We start from the raw sequence: 17,984 nt of genomic DNA on the forward strand, positions 1-17,984 counted from the left end.
TGTAGAGACTGTTTCCAACAGGACATGGATTTCAGTGAGAGTTCATGCAACACCTCTGGTTACTTGATGTGGTAGTGGATTTGATGCTACTGTGGTACCTTCATATGCATTTGTTATAAATGACTTTGAATGGCAGCCCTTTTCCAGTCCACTCAATCTGAAGGTCAGTGTCAGAAATGAGATATGATCATGGTAGTGCCAGTGGTGCGGCCATGGTTGGCTCTTGCCAGGAATTCATCAGGAGAAATCCAGACCTGCTAACCCTTACAATTTGAACATAATTCTTAAGGAATTACTATTAAAATACAAACTTACAGAATGAAAGCAAAAATGACAGAAACTTGATTGCTGCAGTACAATCTGGATACTGGCTTGTCTGTTTGATTTAAATTTGGGTTTCATATTAGATACCATGTAGTTTTACAGAAGTACAGTTGATGCTTTAAACGGCACACGTTTTAATTCAAAACATCTGCATAATCAAGCTTATAGAAGTTTATAATTATTGTGTCCAACAAAAGATACTTGTACAAGACAAAAAGGATTAATAAACTTGTCTAAGGTTTTGATGGTCAGATTCTTGGGGGAAAAATACAGGAAGGTCAACAATTACATTTACCGGACATCATGTATTGATTTGAGTATGTCTTCAGGCATGAGAGATGATTGCTGTTTTCATGTAAAATCAAATATAAAAAGTCATGGATTACATCAAGTTTAGAGATAGCAAAATGCCATTGAGCTCTATAGGGTTTGGGACTGCAGTTTCTGAAAATGTACTGGAGGTACAAGGTCTAAGTGTATGTTACAAACTTTTAGTTGAATTTAATGTTTACCATCACTGCATCAGTCTTGAATCCCACTTCTGAACTTTTTAGATGCATGTTTCCCAGCTGGAGAATAGTAGTACTTGATATTTTGTTACACCTTACTGTAAACTGGTCCAATTTATTGCCTTACTGAGAATGTCTTGTTAGGGTTTGCTGGGTCTTAAAACCAAATCACCCATCCTGTGAGTGCTGGTTTGGCAGTTTATTCATTGATGTTACCAATTAGATTAGCATGCAAATCAGACATATTCCTGGCAGATTCAGTGTTCTGGCTGTTATGTTCAGACAGGGCCAGGTTATTCATACGGAATGGTCCCTACATCAGTCAGTTTTTCTTTGGAATTGTGCATTTTTGGGGTATCCAATCATCAACTTGTTTGCGACTAGGTGGAACCACAAGATGTCAACTTTTGTCTCACTGGTCCCAGGCACAGAAGTTTGGGCCATGTATGCATTATCAGTCAGTTGGGAGGTGTTATGGGCCTTCGCTTACCCCACCTCCATAGTTTTATTACTGAAGTTAATACAGAAAAGATGTGGTCAGATTTGCAAGATAATTCTGCTAGCCCTGCTGAGATGGGACAAATTCTGAGTCAACAGTCTGCTATGGGTAGTGACATCTGCAATGGCCTAGTGGTTAGAGTGTCTGCCTCAAATGTGGGAGGTCATGGGTTCGATCCCCGGTTGAGTCATACCAAAGACTTACAAAAATGGTACTAACAGCTGACTCACTTGGTGCTCAGCATTAAGAGGTTAGTGTTAGGACTGGTTGGTCTGGTGTCAGGATAATGTGACTGGGTGGGACATCATGCTACATGTCTGCAGCATCATGCCCCAGTGCTAGACATCACTATAAACTGTCACACTGTAGACATCATAGCGACAAGACTGAAAAATTTATAAAAGCTACGTTAAAAATCCAAATCACACACACACACACACATACTAAGGGTAGTGATAGGCCTACCCAGGAAGATTTTGGCCAAACTGAATCTTCTCAAATAACCAAGGTCACAGGTGTTTCAACCTTGCCAGGACTGTCTTCTCTTTCACTCTTGGCTCTTGTTAGTGATTTTGACGGCAAGAAGACTTCAGTAATCATCTTTTTAACCTGATAGAGCAGTAACACATCATGTGATCATCAGCTGGGCTGCTTGAAGGAGGAGAACAGGTTATTGTTCACATGGTTAATCCAATCTTTCTTCTCTAGCGTTCCCTCCAACTATTAACTATTCTCCTTAATGTTAATGTGATCAGGGAATGCATTCAAAGGAGAGAGAAAATTTTACAGTAAATTGTTTCTTGAAGAATACTTACCCAATCACATTACTCGAAGGCCCTCCCAACAACCCCCTATGTGTGCATCTTAGTAGTTTGTTTAGCTTAAAACTGGCGACATAGTGTTGTGGCAAGGGGAGGTAATGGGCAGGAGTTACTGCTCTTCAGTTATATAATTGTGAGAGTAAAGACAAATTTTCATCTTTTATATTCCTTATGTTAATGTGATCAGGTAAGTGTTTTTGAAGAAACAAAATTTACTATAAAATTTGCTTTCAGATAAGGGTGGAGGGTCTTCAGCCAGTAGCAGTGCCTCCCAGGAGCCAGTCACATCCACGCCACCTCCGCAGGCTGCACCCATTCAGGCCACCTCAGCAGAGCCTAAACGTAAAAGGGCCAGGCCTGACCCAACAGTTGAGTCAGTGAGTATTGAAAATCTACTTTAGCTGCTCTTTTCATATTTGATACATATTTTTTATAGCAAATGCAGTTTGCCTAACACCATAAATCAATGATCTGAAAAGAAATTATAGTGATTGGTATGTGTTTTAATGGTGTATGGTAAAGTTTTCATCAATTGTCATTAATTTAAAAAAATTCAAATTTGATACATTATACAGACTCGAAAACCCATACACTATTGCGGAAAGGCTTACTGAAATTACTGGAAAATTACAAAATTATGTAACAGTAAAAAATAAAATCTGAAAATGCAGTGTAATATAGATATTGGCTAGTTCAGGATAGGTCTGATTCTGATTTTTCTCATGTTATATTAAATGGAGTTGGTCAAGGAAACACATTGACTTCATTGACTTTACAGAGGGTATCTCAGATGCTTTAATCTGCACATTTATCAAGTAGAGCACCTTTGTGATCAAGCATATTGCATCATCAGGATATTGTGGCAGACAAACAGAAACATTGAAGGCCACAACCAGACTCATAATAAGTAAAAATACTTAGCACAGAAGTATATAAAAAAAATAGATACTTGGCTATGGATAGATGATGGTTACATTCATTGGACATTATGTGTTGATTTGAGTATGGCATATAGTGGAAGAGATGATTGGTGCCACCACATGAATGAAAGAAACAAAGATTACATTGAGTTGGGAGATATAGGAAGAAGTCATTGAGCTTGATAGGGTTTTGAACTGTATTTCCTGAAACTGAACTCATGGTTTTTATTACCTAAGTGGACTATTTCAATAAAAAAAAACTTTGCCTTCCCTGCATCAGTCCACACTTTTAAACTTCTCCAATTCATATTTTCCAAGTTGATAATAACAGTATATGATATTACATTATACAATACACATATTTGTTTTGCTTTGGAAAAATATTCACTGCCTTGCCAAAGTCTTTTGGGGTTTTCAGGCTTGGATTGTATAGTATAATCTACATTGATGATCCACTTGGTCTTGTATAAAGTTCCAAAATTCAAAATGCAATGACAAAAATGACTCTCATGGCTGCCATATGCACTGATCAAAGTTTCATCGGAATTTCTGTGATGAAATATTTGATTGACAGGTATCACCTATGACTGAGGTGACAATTAAAGGTACAAAATTAACAACACTTAAGCAACAAAAAATACCAACCTGGAACTATGGCAGAAAATGTTAAGAATGAAGCCAGATTTAACATCTGTTTGCTATCAGTAGCTCTATATTACAAAACAGGGATTTACAAATTTTCTAAAAGTCATCTTACCCTGGGCTAGCTGACTGTAAAATTGAACTTGTCCTTGGAAAAATTGAACCTGTCCTTATGAAAATTTTGGGAAACTTCAACATGTCCTTGGAAAAATTGGAACTTGTCCATGGGGAAATTGAGTTGTGACAAAATGGTCGGGTAAGAAATGGTTTTGAAAATAGCTAGACTTTTAAGAGAGAGTCAGAGATACAGAACAAAAATGTCAAACATCCAATAACAGAGCTGCATTAATTTAATTTTAATCATGTTCTCATAATAACTTTATTCATTATCTTTCCAGGTAAAGTTCAAATGATCATGCAGATTGAATTATGCATCTAGGACAAAAAAAAAGTAAAATTAAGTCCTTCACTGAAATAGTCATAAATGTGTCCGTGATTTCACTCAGTTCTGTTCTTCTGGGGTGTGTTATGTCCATTCGCATACATGCTTCTGCCTCTAATTATCATCAAGTTACCTTGAAATCACCGACAGGCATCAAAATATTTGACAAGTTGACTTTTTCTAATTATCATCAAGTCACCTTGAAATCACCGACAGGCATCAAAATATTTGACAAGTCGACTTTTTCTAATTATCGTCAAGTCACCTTGAAATCACCGACAGGCATCAAAATATTTGACAAGTTGACTTTTGAGATTAAGAGCATTTTTTTCATACATTTATTTGTTTGCCAAGCATTATTTTTTTATTGGTCTCTTGTTAATTACCACATAAACAACAGATCATAAACACTGTTCTTGAGTTTTTTGGTTCATCAGTCATGCTATAAATGAAATCTTGATGGATAATCCTTAGTGATGAATGCCTTTTATTTCAATACACACCTTCCAGTGAAATCTCAGAAGTTATATTATTAACAGTTAACATCTTCCTCACCTAAAGAGGGTGACATACAGCAAAACAATCTTTATATTCGGCCAGCTAACAAACTGCCTATGGCTAGGTTAGGGACCTGAACATGTTAGTTAATTCAGGATGCATACAAACATTATGATTAAACAGTTACTATCAGAATGCTAGCAAACTCCATCTCAATTTGTTGAACTTGCCCATGGGCAGGTGTCTTGGAAACTTGAGCATGCTAGAGCCGAATTTGTGCTTGTCCCCGAGTTGGGCAAGTTCATTTGTAAATCCCTGTATGATGACTCAAGTAACTCCTAACTAAATAAGTTACTTCACATTCTCAGAGATGTGAGTGCACAAATCATACATATGTTTCAGAGCTTCCCATGCTAATGTTTTTGACATACATCTTACAAAATAATCCTTGAAATATGGACTTGTGGAACAAAAACAAAAGCTACAGAAATATTATTGTTGTTTTAAAAGCCAGATATTTGGCATGTGCTGTTTGATTTGGATCTGGGTTTCATATTAGATTTAGGGGAGTTAGTTAGGGAAACAAACTAACTTTACAGTAATACCTTAGACTCTTTAAACTGGTCACATCTTTTCGTGTGAGGCATCTGCATGATCAAACTGTTTATTAATGATTTTTTTAAAAATGGCATCCAGCAAGAGGTACATGTTGATGCCAAAAGGGAAAATATGCATCTTAAAAATTTTTAATACTCAGGAAGAGATACAGTTACGTTTGTTGGACATCATGTGTTGACTAGAGTATGTCTTGTGGTGGAAGATATGATTGCCAGCGTTCTCATGTGAAATTGAAAAATATTCAAAGAATTATGTCGGTTTTGAAAGATAGCAACAAGCCATTGAGCTGCATAGGGTTTGTAACTGAAGTTTGTGCAGCAGTACTAGAGGTAAATACAGTCAGCATGTAGTTAACAAGCTTTTCAGTTGAACATAATGTTTACCGGCACTGCATCAGTTTCGAATACCAAATTTTTAAATATGTGTTTCTGCCTTTACAGTAGCAGTACATTATATCTTGTTACACCTTATTAAAAACTGGTCAGACTTACAGAAAAAAAATCAACTGCCTTATTCGAATGGTCTTGTTAGGATTGGCAGGTCTGATGTTTTATGAATTTGCACACTTGGACAGCAGTACTGTGTGAAAACTCCGGCAGATTAGTCATGCATAAAAAATGCAGTCTATGCATTAAAGTAAGGATATTTATTTCATCAAAATACCTCTGTCCATTCCAAAATATGCTGATGTAGGTTAATGCAAAGGAATGTTTGGCAATCCCACTAATTATATTTGCATAAGAAAAACATGTATTAGAGGGGTTCTGTTAATGATGCCATTTCCACTCATTTGCGTGTACATGACATTTGGTCTGTATCATATAGGTGAGATTATAGTCAAGCATGGCTAGGTGGAAAATTATTAATTCCTTCTAACTTTAAGTCACTGATGGTGCAAATTTTACAAAGTGAATAGCAGAATGAAAAACGGGTCAAGTGGAGTTTCTCCCCAAATTGATGTCAATTTTAAAATTATATCAGATGCCAGGATAGACCAACTGCCAACTAAGAAACCAGACTTTAATGCAAAGTACAAATGGTTACAACACATCACCAACCCTTTTATGTTGGAAATCAACTATTTGAATCAGGATGCTGAATCTTACATGATATGCATTGTCACTGGATCACATCCATTTTGGAGCAGATATATGTCCAGGAGTGTATACCTGTGAACTCTACGAAACAACCATAAAGAAGTTTCCTATGCCCCTTCAGATGGATGACTTAGGAAGTTCTCAGTGCAGAACACTGTTCATACACAGAAAAGGAACAGATTAGGCTCCAAAACATTTAACAGATTAATGCTTATACGACTACGAGATTTTAATTTCAAGAGAGCTCTAACAGAGTGGAGCAGGAAAGAAAAAGAGTTGGCTATTTAAGTGTATGCAGATATTAAATTAAGGTGATTCCACCCAACCGACCCATTTTTTTCTTCTTTCCCTCTTATTGTTTGTGACGAGGAGGGGGGAATCCCTCCGTGTCAAAATCTTGGCATCATCTGCATTATTTGCCTCCAATTTAAGATTTGATTATTTGAAGTAGCATGGTTTAGTAAGACCACTGAATTAAATGGCATAGTGTTCAGGCCTAGAAATGTCAACATGAAGCACTTAAGTCCTATTGATAATGAGAATAGAGGTTGTTACAGGAGTACATTTTAGATGACGTTTCTGGAACAAGTTGATTTATTTCCCTACTTTTTCCTTTGCTTCCAAAGAATCAGTTATTCAGCTAAACTTATGTATGATTCTGTTTATTCCAGTATAAAAACAGGCAGTTATTAACTTTAAATCACTGGTCAGATATGAAAATTTCTGTTTAAATTTAGTTTGTAATCTTCCATGCTGGAAAACGCTATGTTCATTGCTATCTTAAATTTACCCTCACAAACATTGTCTACACTATTGCCTACCTCTGACATGAATCAGACGGTACATGTGACTAGATCAAAGAAGTCACCAAGTTAGCAATTCTGAGTGTTGGGAATTTGTGATAAGTTACAAATGGAGCACTGATCATCTGGGAATTTAAGAAATTGAAATGACTTGTGCTACACTGATAGTCATTAAGGTTATTGATAATTCAGAGTAAAAGAAAGAAAACAATTGACGCTATTGATTGGATAGAAATACAAAAATACAGCGCACTCAAACTCAGAAATGTGATCCTGGCATATTTCAGACTTGTATATAAGCCATGTTTTGAACAGAAATACATTTCTTGTTAAAAGAAACTGCAGTTCTTTGAAAAGTAAATAAGGAACCCCATCCCCCTTTAAATGTTATGGTTATCTCCTAGCATGTCTTAAGACTGCGCTATGTTCTAGGCCTTCTTGACATTTTCTGCTGTTATTTCTCCATCATATATCATAAAGCAAAGGTTTAATGATGTGATGTTTGCAATTCACATTTCTGTACCCTAGTAAAGGGGACAAACCTTTTTCTTGTCTCTTTCAAATGCTTGCTTGCTCTCTAGTTTTCATGGAGAATGGTTTGCATAGTTGATTTGGATGATATATTTTTAATAAGTTTTTCCTTCATCTTTTATTTGATATTCTACTTGTATTTACAGAATTATAGCATGTTATCATTTCTCTTCATGCTCTACCTGTTTACGTTTATCTTCCACTGCCATCTCACCTCTGTCTGCATGGGTTCGTGTCTCAGATTCGGCCAATGCGGGTACGTGAGAAAGCTTGCCAGTAGCTTCTCATGGGTCAGTGGTTCATTCCGGGGTTTTCCCATTAATACTAGCCGCCATGTATAGCCTATCATATGCTGAAAAATGGCGTTAAACCCTACAACAACAACAACAACAACGTTTATCTTCCTGAAATATTTTTTTAAACTTTCCATCGATACTAGATAAACAGTATTATGCTGACATGGCATTGAACCCATACATAAACCCTACATTTTCCCTGATGATCGTTTGTCTAAATAATATTTCCATTTTCCAATATTTCGAAGAATTTGAGATTTGATCATTTGCAATACGCTTGAAATCAAATGAAGCTCAACAATAAGACCTACTCAGAAAACTTACGAGAGTACTTTCCATCATAATACAGTGTTTATTAAATCCCCTTTTTGTGACTTTCTTTATGTAAAATTAGAAGAAGAGAACCATTAGCTATTTTTGCTGTTTTTAGCTCACCTGGTTATAAAGACGAGTGAGCTTATGGTGGGTAAGACCTTGCATCCTTCATGCATTCATTTGTCAACAGTAGCTTCTTACCACTTGAGTTATTTTTTTGTACCTGATTTCAATCAAACATGGAATATAGGTTTATATTATTGAACTCTAGATTGAGTTCGATTGAAAGCCATATCATGCATGTTGACCTCGCATCCATCACTTGAATGCATGGCAAAATATTTTTACAGATTTTGTGTTATCTTTTCTCATTGCAGGAAGAGACATACTTGACCAAGATGGATGTGAAGGTGAAAATTCCAGATGAACTGAAGCCATGGCTGGTGGATGATTGGGACCTTGTCACTCGACAAAAAATGGTGGGCTCATTTTGTTTAGAGTGAAAATTATTTCAATCTTTGTATAAAAAATGAATTTTTATAAATACAGTATAACCTATCTTGAGAGACCATTGCTATGAGAGACCATTGCTATGAGACCCCCTGTCTTGGAAGTCAGTTCTTCATGTACAGACTTGTTATATAATGTTATGATCTGTTGTGAGAGACCACCAGTCTTGAGAGAATTAGTTTTTGGCAGAAGAGGTGGTCTTTCAAGACAGATTCAAATGTAAGGTCAAACATAGTTTGAGAGGCCGCTGCTATGAAAGACCACCTATCTTGAGAGACCAGGTTCTCCACGAACACTTATTTATGATACAGTGTATAATCTGTCATGAGAGACCACCTTTCTTGAGAAACCATTATTTTTTGGCAGAAGGGGTGGTTTTTCAAGATGCCTTTTACTGTAATAAACACATTAGAGACACTAATGTAAATAAGTATATATTTATTCAGTCTAAAGGCAAATATTTTCTGTTGCAAATACTGTTGCTGATTGTCACAGATGGATGAAATTTAATCAAACTAAATTATTCTGATCCTGAGTAAATAAAGTTGTCAGGTTGACCTTTTTGGCACAATTTGTTTAGAAATGAGTGTGCATCCAGAAATCACAAGTTCCTGATTATCTAATAGTGTTTATTCGTAATGATGTGGTTTTTAAAGTTTTTAATATTTTATCTTATACAGTTTGCCACATTTCCCTTTTTAATACTGCCCACAATGTAAATCAGCTATTTTTCACTTAATGCCCGCAATGCTATCGGTATGTTTCACTTACTAGCACTGCTCCGGTGGCCTAGTGGTTAGAGTGTCCACCTTGGATGCAGAAGGTCATGGATTCGATCCGCGGGCGAGTCATAAAAAAAAATGGTACTTACAACTGCCTCGCTTGGCGTTCAGCATTAAGAGGTTAGTGTTAGGACTGGTTGGCCTGGTGTCAGGATAATGTGACTGGGTGCATGATGCCCCAGTGCTAGACATAACTATAAACTGCCACATTGCAGACATTGTAGTGATATAACTGACAAATTGTTAAGCTATGTTAAAAATCCAAATCACACACACACTTACTAGCATTTCATCTTTTGCAGAATTCAAATTATCGTTTTTAAATTTATATATTCTTCCCTAACACTCTTGGATATACTATGACAATTTGGTCAAAGAATTAGGGAAGTTGCAATAAAGTTTATCAGTAAAATCTATCATGTCAGTTTTCTCAGACATTTCTCACACAGATAAACAGTCAGAATACATCATGCCTTAGGTATCTTTGACATTTCTCACACAGATAAACAGCCTGTATACATCTTGTCAGTTTCCTCTGACATTTCTGTCACATAAACAGCCTGTATACACCTTGTCAGTTTTCTGACATTTCTTTTACACAGATAAAAAGACCATGTACATCATGTTACAGTTCTCTTTGACATTTCTCACAAACAGATAAACAGCCTGTATACATCATGTCACATTTCTGTCACATAGATAAACATCCTGTATACATAATTTCAGTTTTCCGACAGTTCTATCACATGGATAAACAGCCTCTATACATTATGTTACAGTTCTGACATTTCTCACAAAAAGATAAACAGCCTGTATACATCATTCACAGTTTTGACATTTCTGTTACACAGATAAACAGCCTGTATACAGATACATTGTGCGTATGTCACTGATTTGTCACTGGTCAATATAGATCACTAGCAAGTCATAACTGATGTTTATCAGCTGGTGAATTTTATTTTAAGATAGAAGGCTACTCAGATGTGTGCTGTCCAAAAACAGAATTATGATCACAGAAGGTTAAAGTTAATGAAATAGTAAGTCACTGAATTAGTATTGTGGCTGTAGTTTTATTTGAATAATACTGTCTTAACCCATTTTATCCTGTTTACCAATTTCAACTGCAGTGCCTGATTCCTGAGAAGCAATTCTAAATACATTGTGGTAAAACGGAGCATCATACAGCAGCAGCTGCTGAAATTGTGACTACCTTCACCATGTTTACTAAAAATGTTGTAACAATGTTATTTCTTTTATGAAGTATATAAAACTATATATCTCTGAAAAGGTAATAAAATTTGCAACACAGTGATATCTCTTTTGTTATCATTTACCAATGTACATGCTCACAGCTCTATTTTGAAATATGACTTGAAAGAAAAAAAACAAATTAAAAAACTTACCAAGATGTTCAGTGAATCTTTTGTCCATGAAAATTAATGAAATGCTCCTAATATTATGCGAATAAAATAAAGGTAATTCAGTTTCTAGTATTTTGGTCCAGATTTGAAGTTTCTAGCACTGTTAGTTCAAAAGTTATACTAATTTTACTAAAATTGGACAACATGACACAAGGAACAATTTGTTTACTTCACATTCTGGAACATGTACTTAAGCGTGCAGTTTCTCATGAAAACTTGTCACAAATTAATGCTAGAAATTTTTCAACGTAACGATTTGTTTCATCAACAAGTTTTTTCCAGATTAAATCATCCCAAAGTAACTCAAAATAATGTTTTGCATCGGCTTTTCCTGGGTGTTGCTCCTTCTATCAATTTAAATCTTGGCTGCAACCGAAGTGAAAAATCATCCCGGACCCATTTTTCTTGAAAGCTTTCAAAGTCATCTTCATTCTCTGAATCGCTGTCGAAAGTGCATGAAGCCATGCATCATCTCTTTTGTCAACTTTCTTAAATTCTAACCCATCATTTAAGTCAATATCATCCAAATCGTCAACTTCATTGTTGCTACCCTCGCTATCAACATCCATGTTTACATCAGAGTTGTCGTCCATCATTTTATCGATCGATTTTCAAGTAAAAAATTTCGTTTCCAACCGCGTTTTTTTAAATTTCACTGCGCAGGCGTGCTTTAACTATTTTCTGTGTAGGTTGTTGTTGTTGTTGTAGGGTTTGACGCCATTTTTCAGCACAAGATAGGCTATACATGGCGGCCAGTATTATTGGTGGAGGAAGAACCCTGGAAAACCCTGGGAAGAACCACCAACCCACGAGAAGCTACTGGCAGGCTTTCTTATGTACCAACGTTAGACGAGCCTGAGACTCGAACTCATGCAGACAGAGGTGAGATCGCAGTGATCCATAATGGTGAGCGTTTTAGACCACTCGACCACTCAGGGCCTCTCCTGTGTAGGTGAAGAAGTACACATATATATGTGATGTATGACACATGTTTCTAGAGACGCTACACACATACATAGTAGATTACGACCGTAGTCGTATTCAGGATGAATTGGGATACTACGACTGCAGGCGTATTCAGGATAGAATGAGGTATTACGACCACAGTTGTATTCAGGATAAAATGGGTTAATAGCATTTACATAGTGTTCCATAGGCTTTTGGCCCAGATAAGATGTTTGTATAGTGCTTTATTTAATCCTTCACAGGCAGATTTTGAAAATACTTTGAATAGATATTGACCTTTTAGATACGTTATAGAAAATTGATGAAAATTGATAGGTCACATTGCTTGAAGAAAATTTACAGCTAGGCTTTAGTACACACAATTAAAATCACTATACCCAATCCATCCAGACAGAATGTGGAACAGATAAGTTTTAAAAAGTTTGACATTTTCACTTGACATCACATGTGACTAATTTAATCTGGAATTCACACAGCTAAGTAAGCAACTCCTCAGATTACAAAGCAACACATTGTTTTTAATTGAAAACATAATTACATTTTACGGACTCCTCCTTGCTGTTGCGTTATGGTTCTCAGCAGATAGGAGTAATCTGTAGAACAAAAATCATAGGCTCTGATTTGGCAGCACATTATTTGAAGGCTTATTAGGGTCTCTTGTTTTTAGTTGGACCAAACCTTGACGTGAGCATATACGGTAGACAAATTTTGGTTAGAATATCATTAAACATTAAACTTTTACAAACAAAAACCTTTTCATAGATTTATTTAAAAAATGTCAGCATTTTTTTCTCTGCAGTAATTTAGAAGAGAAATGGAGGAGATAAATTGCTAACTTAGTTTATGTTACTGCAGAGGAAAAAATCCTGCTTACAAGATTTAATAACCTGTACGTATTTGGTTATTTTTTTTTCTTCTTTCTTTGCAGCTGGTGACCTTGCCTTGTAAAAGCACAGTAGATCAGATACTAGAAGAGTACATTAAATTCAAACTTTCCAAAGGAAACACATCTTACAAGTGAGTACATTAAATTCAAACTCTTCAAAGGGAACACATCTTACATCAAATTTGAACTGTCCAAAGGGTACATATCTTACAAGTGAGTAGATTAAAATTAGTAAAATGCTGATGTTGATTGTCAACTTAGGTAATGTTTGTGACAAGACTGCCTCGGGAAAGCATGACATAGTGATCATTTTTGTTGCCATCAGTACATCCATCTGTCCACATCCTAGATTAACCTTGTTATTATAGTTTTATAAGGTCAGTTACTTGATATATGGATTCTTCTTGATGTGTACAACATCAGTGTGCTAGAAGTTTGCTAGAAGGTTTGACAGGCCGGCCATTCGGGAGAAGGTTTGACAGACAGGCCATTCGGGAGAAGGTTTGACAGACAGGCCATTTGGGAGAAGGTTTGACAGGCAGGCCATTCGGAAGAAGGTTTGACAGACAGGCCATTTGGGAGAAGGTTTGACCAGCAGGCCATTTGGAAGAAGGTTTGACAGGCAGGCCATTTGGGAGAAGGTTTGACAGGCAGGCCACTTGGGAGAAGGTTTGACATGCAGGCCATGTAAGAGCAGGCTTGACAGGCAGGCCATTTTGTTTATTGCTACGTATGCTGTAACATGTGACCAAATTATTCACACAAGTTTTAACATTTATCCTCAATTAAAATTGTAAGATAAACTTTGGCATAAAACCTAAGAAAATGTAAGGTGTCAAAATGTTAAGGAAAGTCAACCAGGTATCCATTGGTCATATTGATCGGTTACCCAGGCATCTTATGAAATGGAAATCATATTAAATGTGAACCTGAACTGCTTTCTTGTAAGTTCATACATGCCAACCCATCAAGAGGTATAAGCATAATTATTACTTATATGAGTGGCAGAAAAGTGCAATCTGAGCATAAAAGGAGTAATCTATATATTACATGCTATAATTACAGAAACTGCATGAAAAAAGTACATTTATTTTTGCTACTTACCTGGATCTACAGTTAGTTAAAATTACTGTCACAAAATGGCAGAATCCATGTGGATTAGTATGAGAATACAGGCACAAAACCAAATGGTAAATTATTTATACACAACATTCACTTTAACTAGTCGATATCACATATTTAACTTTCTTTGAAAGGTCATAAAGTCAAGTCCACAAATTTTGAATGCTGTATTATATCACTGTCAAATTCCTCTTTCAAAATTTGTAAAGTGCCATTGAGTTGTCCTTTTCCTATTGCAAGATGTTCTTCAATTTAACAAAATCCTTCTCATATTTTTTTGTCGAATATCTTCACGAGTCATATCAATAAAGCCTATTTCACTTAATATTTGACACCATATTTTTTTTTTTTCTTAAGATAGACTGGTCTGCTGCTTAAGTATATATCGGACTATAATGAATCTGTGACACATGGTTTCATATTCAAGAAAGCCATCTGTTTCATGTACAGTTACTATCAATAGAAAATAAGGAAACTGTTTCATGTACATAGCCAAATGGTCGCACACATTGAAAATGTAAGATCAGTAGATGGAGGTCTACAATGGATAAATGTCACATGATATATGCCTTGAACTGTACTCATTATTCTATGTCTTGCTTGCTCCTGACCTTGCAAGACATAAAATCTTTGATCTGAACTTGGAAACATGTTGTTTGCTTGGTTTTTGTTTTTTAATGAACTAAACAGGTACCCTATATCTAATTTTATTACGTAGGTAATTATGAATGGGCGGGTACCCAAGCACCTGGGTTCTCGTTGACACCTTTAACAACACTACATACAATATCAATGTCGTCAAGTTAGGCAAACTGTTTCTAATTATGTGCTGAATGTGTTTTCATTAGCTTTTATTAGTCATTAAATTTATTAAACTTATTATTGCCACATATTTTGAAGAAAATGCAGGGATTATGTTATTTTGCCTGTCTAGAGTGTGTGCATGTGTGTGTGTGTATAATGTCACACAACTACTCGTACACTGTTTAAGAGGGACTTGAAATCTTGGGATATGATTTGTAGGTGGCTATACAATAGCACATTTAAACAATTTTGAAATAGCCCATGGGCACATTACCTTTTTTAACAAAAAATAACTCCCAGATTATGAGATTAACATGTCAAAGAAACAAAGAAACATTTGTATAGGTCACAGTTTAGAAACTATTGAGATCCACACCCATAAATTATGTACAGTAAACTGTTATTCAAACTCCTATTTTCTGAATACCCTGATTATTCAGACTCCTGTTTTCTGAAAACCCTGTATTATTCAAACTCCTGTTTTCAGAAAACCCTGTATTATTTCAACTCCTTTTTTCTGAATACCCTGTATTATTCAAACTCCTTTTTTCTGAATACCCTGTATTATTCAAACTCCTATTTTCTGAATACCCAGTATTATTCAAACTCCTATTTTCTGAAAACTCTGTATTATTCAAACTCCAAACTCCTATTTCTTAATACCCTGTATTATTCAAACAGTTCATCTGGTCCCAGTTAAATTTGTTCTTCGATTATATCTTTTTTTACATCCATTATCCTTACATCAATTATTTGAACACCTCCTGACAATCAAAGTAATGGGCAGTCTAAATCCTAAAATTCTACTGAAATCATGACATAGTCTGAAAATTGTCATGAGCAGCATGTTTGATTTCTGGAACTGAGACACCTGTCGATTCGAACTTTGATTACTAATTAATTGAAAAGCAGATAATGCTTATTGTTTGTCACTGATCCAATAATTTTCACACCTTTTGATAACCCTGTTATCAATTCAATTAATGGCAGTAATTTTATGTAAAGAAGTTTGATTAAAGAAAGGCAGGAAAACACATTAGCAAGACTTAGTAAAATTAATGATTGTGATGGAAAACTTTTGATAGAAAATGCGCAAAACATACTGTGCTTACAAGTTTCTTTAAGCAGATTGTTTAAAACAGAGAAAATTAGTTGAAGATAGATAAATATCATATGAAAGAAAACAACTTTACAGGTGTTCCATTGACTCATTAGATGTGTTTATCCTTTTCATGCATATTCTATCTTGTTGTATGCCATGCAGATTATTAGAATGATATCAGTGATAATTTTCACTTTTGTATTTGTCTTTTCTTATTGCTGTTTTCCAATTAAATTGCTTCCTAGATACATTGCAGTTTTATGACCTTCAGTAGTTTGAATCCTGGGGTTATCGAAGGTTTCTTCTAGTCCCCCAGACTTCAGATAATTCAATAGTCAACTTTATATTCACATTTTAAATATGAAAGGATGAATTAAAACATGCAACATTTGCTTCTGGGTCTTTTCTTATCCAAGGGTACTTAGATCCTTGGTCAAAACATAAAAATTAGTGAAATCCCCAACAAGTAACCATGAAGCATGTAAATAAATTTATACATGCAATCTGTAATTGCTCTTGGCATTCATCCTAACCCCCACCCACCCCAGGACATAACCCCTGGATTGTAATTTGGAAACTGTTGAGATTCTTTTCTTGTAGCCATATATTCACATACTGTGCATCAAAAGACAGATTCATATATGCTACAGAAACTGGCATCTTGGTATGTTCTTACACCCTGTGACTAGACTGTTGGGTGATATTGGTAATATTCAAATTCTGTTATAAACATTTTGCTTGTAGCTCCCTATCTGATTGCTGTTGCATATACAGTGATCAAACTCCATGATTTCATACATCTTCTGGAGTACCACTCATCCTGATTAAATGATATTACCTATTCATTTTAAATTCATTATTCTTTGTTTTGGGATTTGTTCTGTGACAGCCAGCACCACCTAGCATTCTTTGCTCTCATTTTACTTTACTTCCAACAATTTGGAGTTGTGGTGATGGTTTTAGTGTTTAGCATGGCATGCTGTAACCAAAAGGGATTGGAATCATGCTACAGAGTTATCCTCCCTTGGCTTGTTTGATATGTCACTGGGTAAAGCATTTTAATTCATTTGCCACAATGCAAAATAACCTCTGTGTATTTCTGTGCCACAAAATACCTATCCCATATCAAAGCAATCCCTACAATGTGGCAAGAATAAAAAGATCCCAAAGAAAAATTGATTTTCCCCTAGGTTTCAAAAGTTATTATGGGCAGAAGAAATCCTGTTTGTTGGTCAAATATATTTAACAATCAGAGTATCATTAGGATAGTAAACTCCATTACACCTTGAATCTGGCTGTATGGTAAATATTGAAATGTTATCTTTTCTATCAATATATACCACGTAGACAAAGGGAAGAAACCCTTACCCATTACCCATCCTCCACCCCTCATCACTGCTAGGTGACTGCCAATCGTCTGTATATTTTACAGTTTGGACTTCACAGCGGTACAATCAATATCATTCTTCATTGCCTCTCAGTATCCAAGATAATCTACTTCTGCCCATTCATTGGGAATGTTGGTATAATATTGATTATTAATGTTTTTGGTACTTGTTGACATCATTGTTTTTGTATTTTGAGTAACATTTGTTTTAATATTTTGCAACTTGTGGAGTTCAATTTCTGACCTTGTACTCCAACATGGCATCTTGTTGTTTGTTTTTAATCATCTTTTTTATGTACACTGCCAGTAGTTTTCACTTATCTATTACAGAGTGCATTATATTTGTAAGCAAACACTTAATGAGTTGTATCTTTCTTTGTTTCTGTCATTCTTGTCATTATGGTTAAACAATGATGACCAAACATATAAAGTGGAAGGATTTCAAAGTCATCCAGTGAGATATAGTGACAACCAAACCTGTAAAGTGGAAGTGTTTTAAAGTCAGCAAATGAGATACAATAATAACCAAATTTATATGGTTTTTAGGGATACAGTAATAACCAAATTTATATGGTTTTTAGGGATACAATAATAACCAAATTTATATGGTTTTAAGGACAACTAAGATGCACATGATACATGCCTCGCTTGCACTGTATGCTCATCTTGATTGCACAATGTCTTCATTT

At 35.5% G+C, this 17,984-nt stretch overlaps 1 protein-coding gene across 2 annotated transcripts in view; it reads left to right on the forward strand.

Moving 5' to 3' along the window:
• LOC149800579 (mortality factor 4-like protein 1) overlaps positions 1 to 17,984 on the forward strand; it is a 75,823-nt gene that overhangs the window by 37,636 nt on the left and 20,203 nt on the right. For both annotated transcript variants that reach the window (XM_089954529.1, XM_089954528.1), the window contains 3 exons: positions 2,388 to 2,530; positions 8,693 to 8,794; positions 12,923 to 13,011. In XM_089954529.1, coding sequence (XP_089810655.1) covers positions 2,388 to 2,530; positions 8,693 to 8,794; positions 12,923 to 13,011 — 334 coding nt within the window. The remainder of the gene's footprint in view (positions 1 to 2,387; positions 2,531 to 8,692; positions 8,795 to 12,922; positions 13,012 to 17,984) is intronic.

The sequence above is a fragment of the Sinohyriopsis cumingii genome, chromosome 4, assembly GCF_028554795.1.
Source record: "Sinohyriopsis cumingii isolate HCF-2022 chromosome 4, ASM2855479v2, whole genome shotgun sequence".
Taxonomy (NCBI): Eukaryota; Metazoa; Mollusca; class Bivalvia; order Unionida; family Unionidae; genus Sinohyriopsis; species Sinohyriopsis cumingii.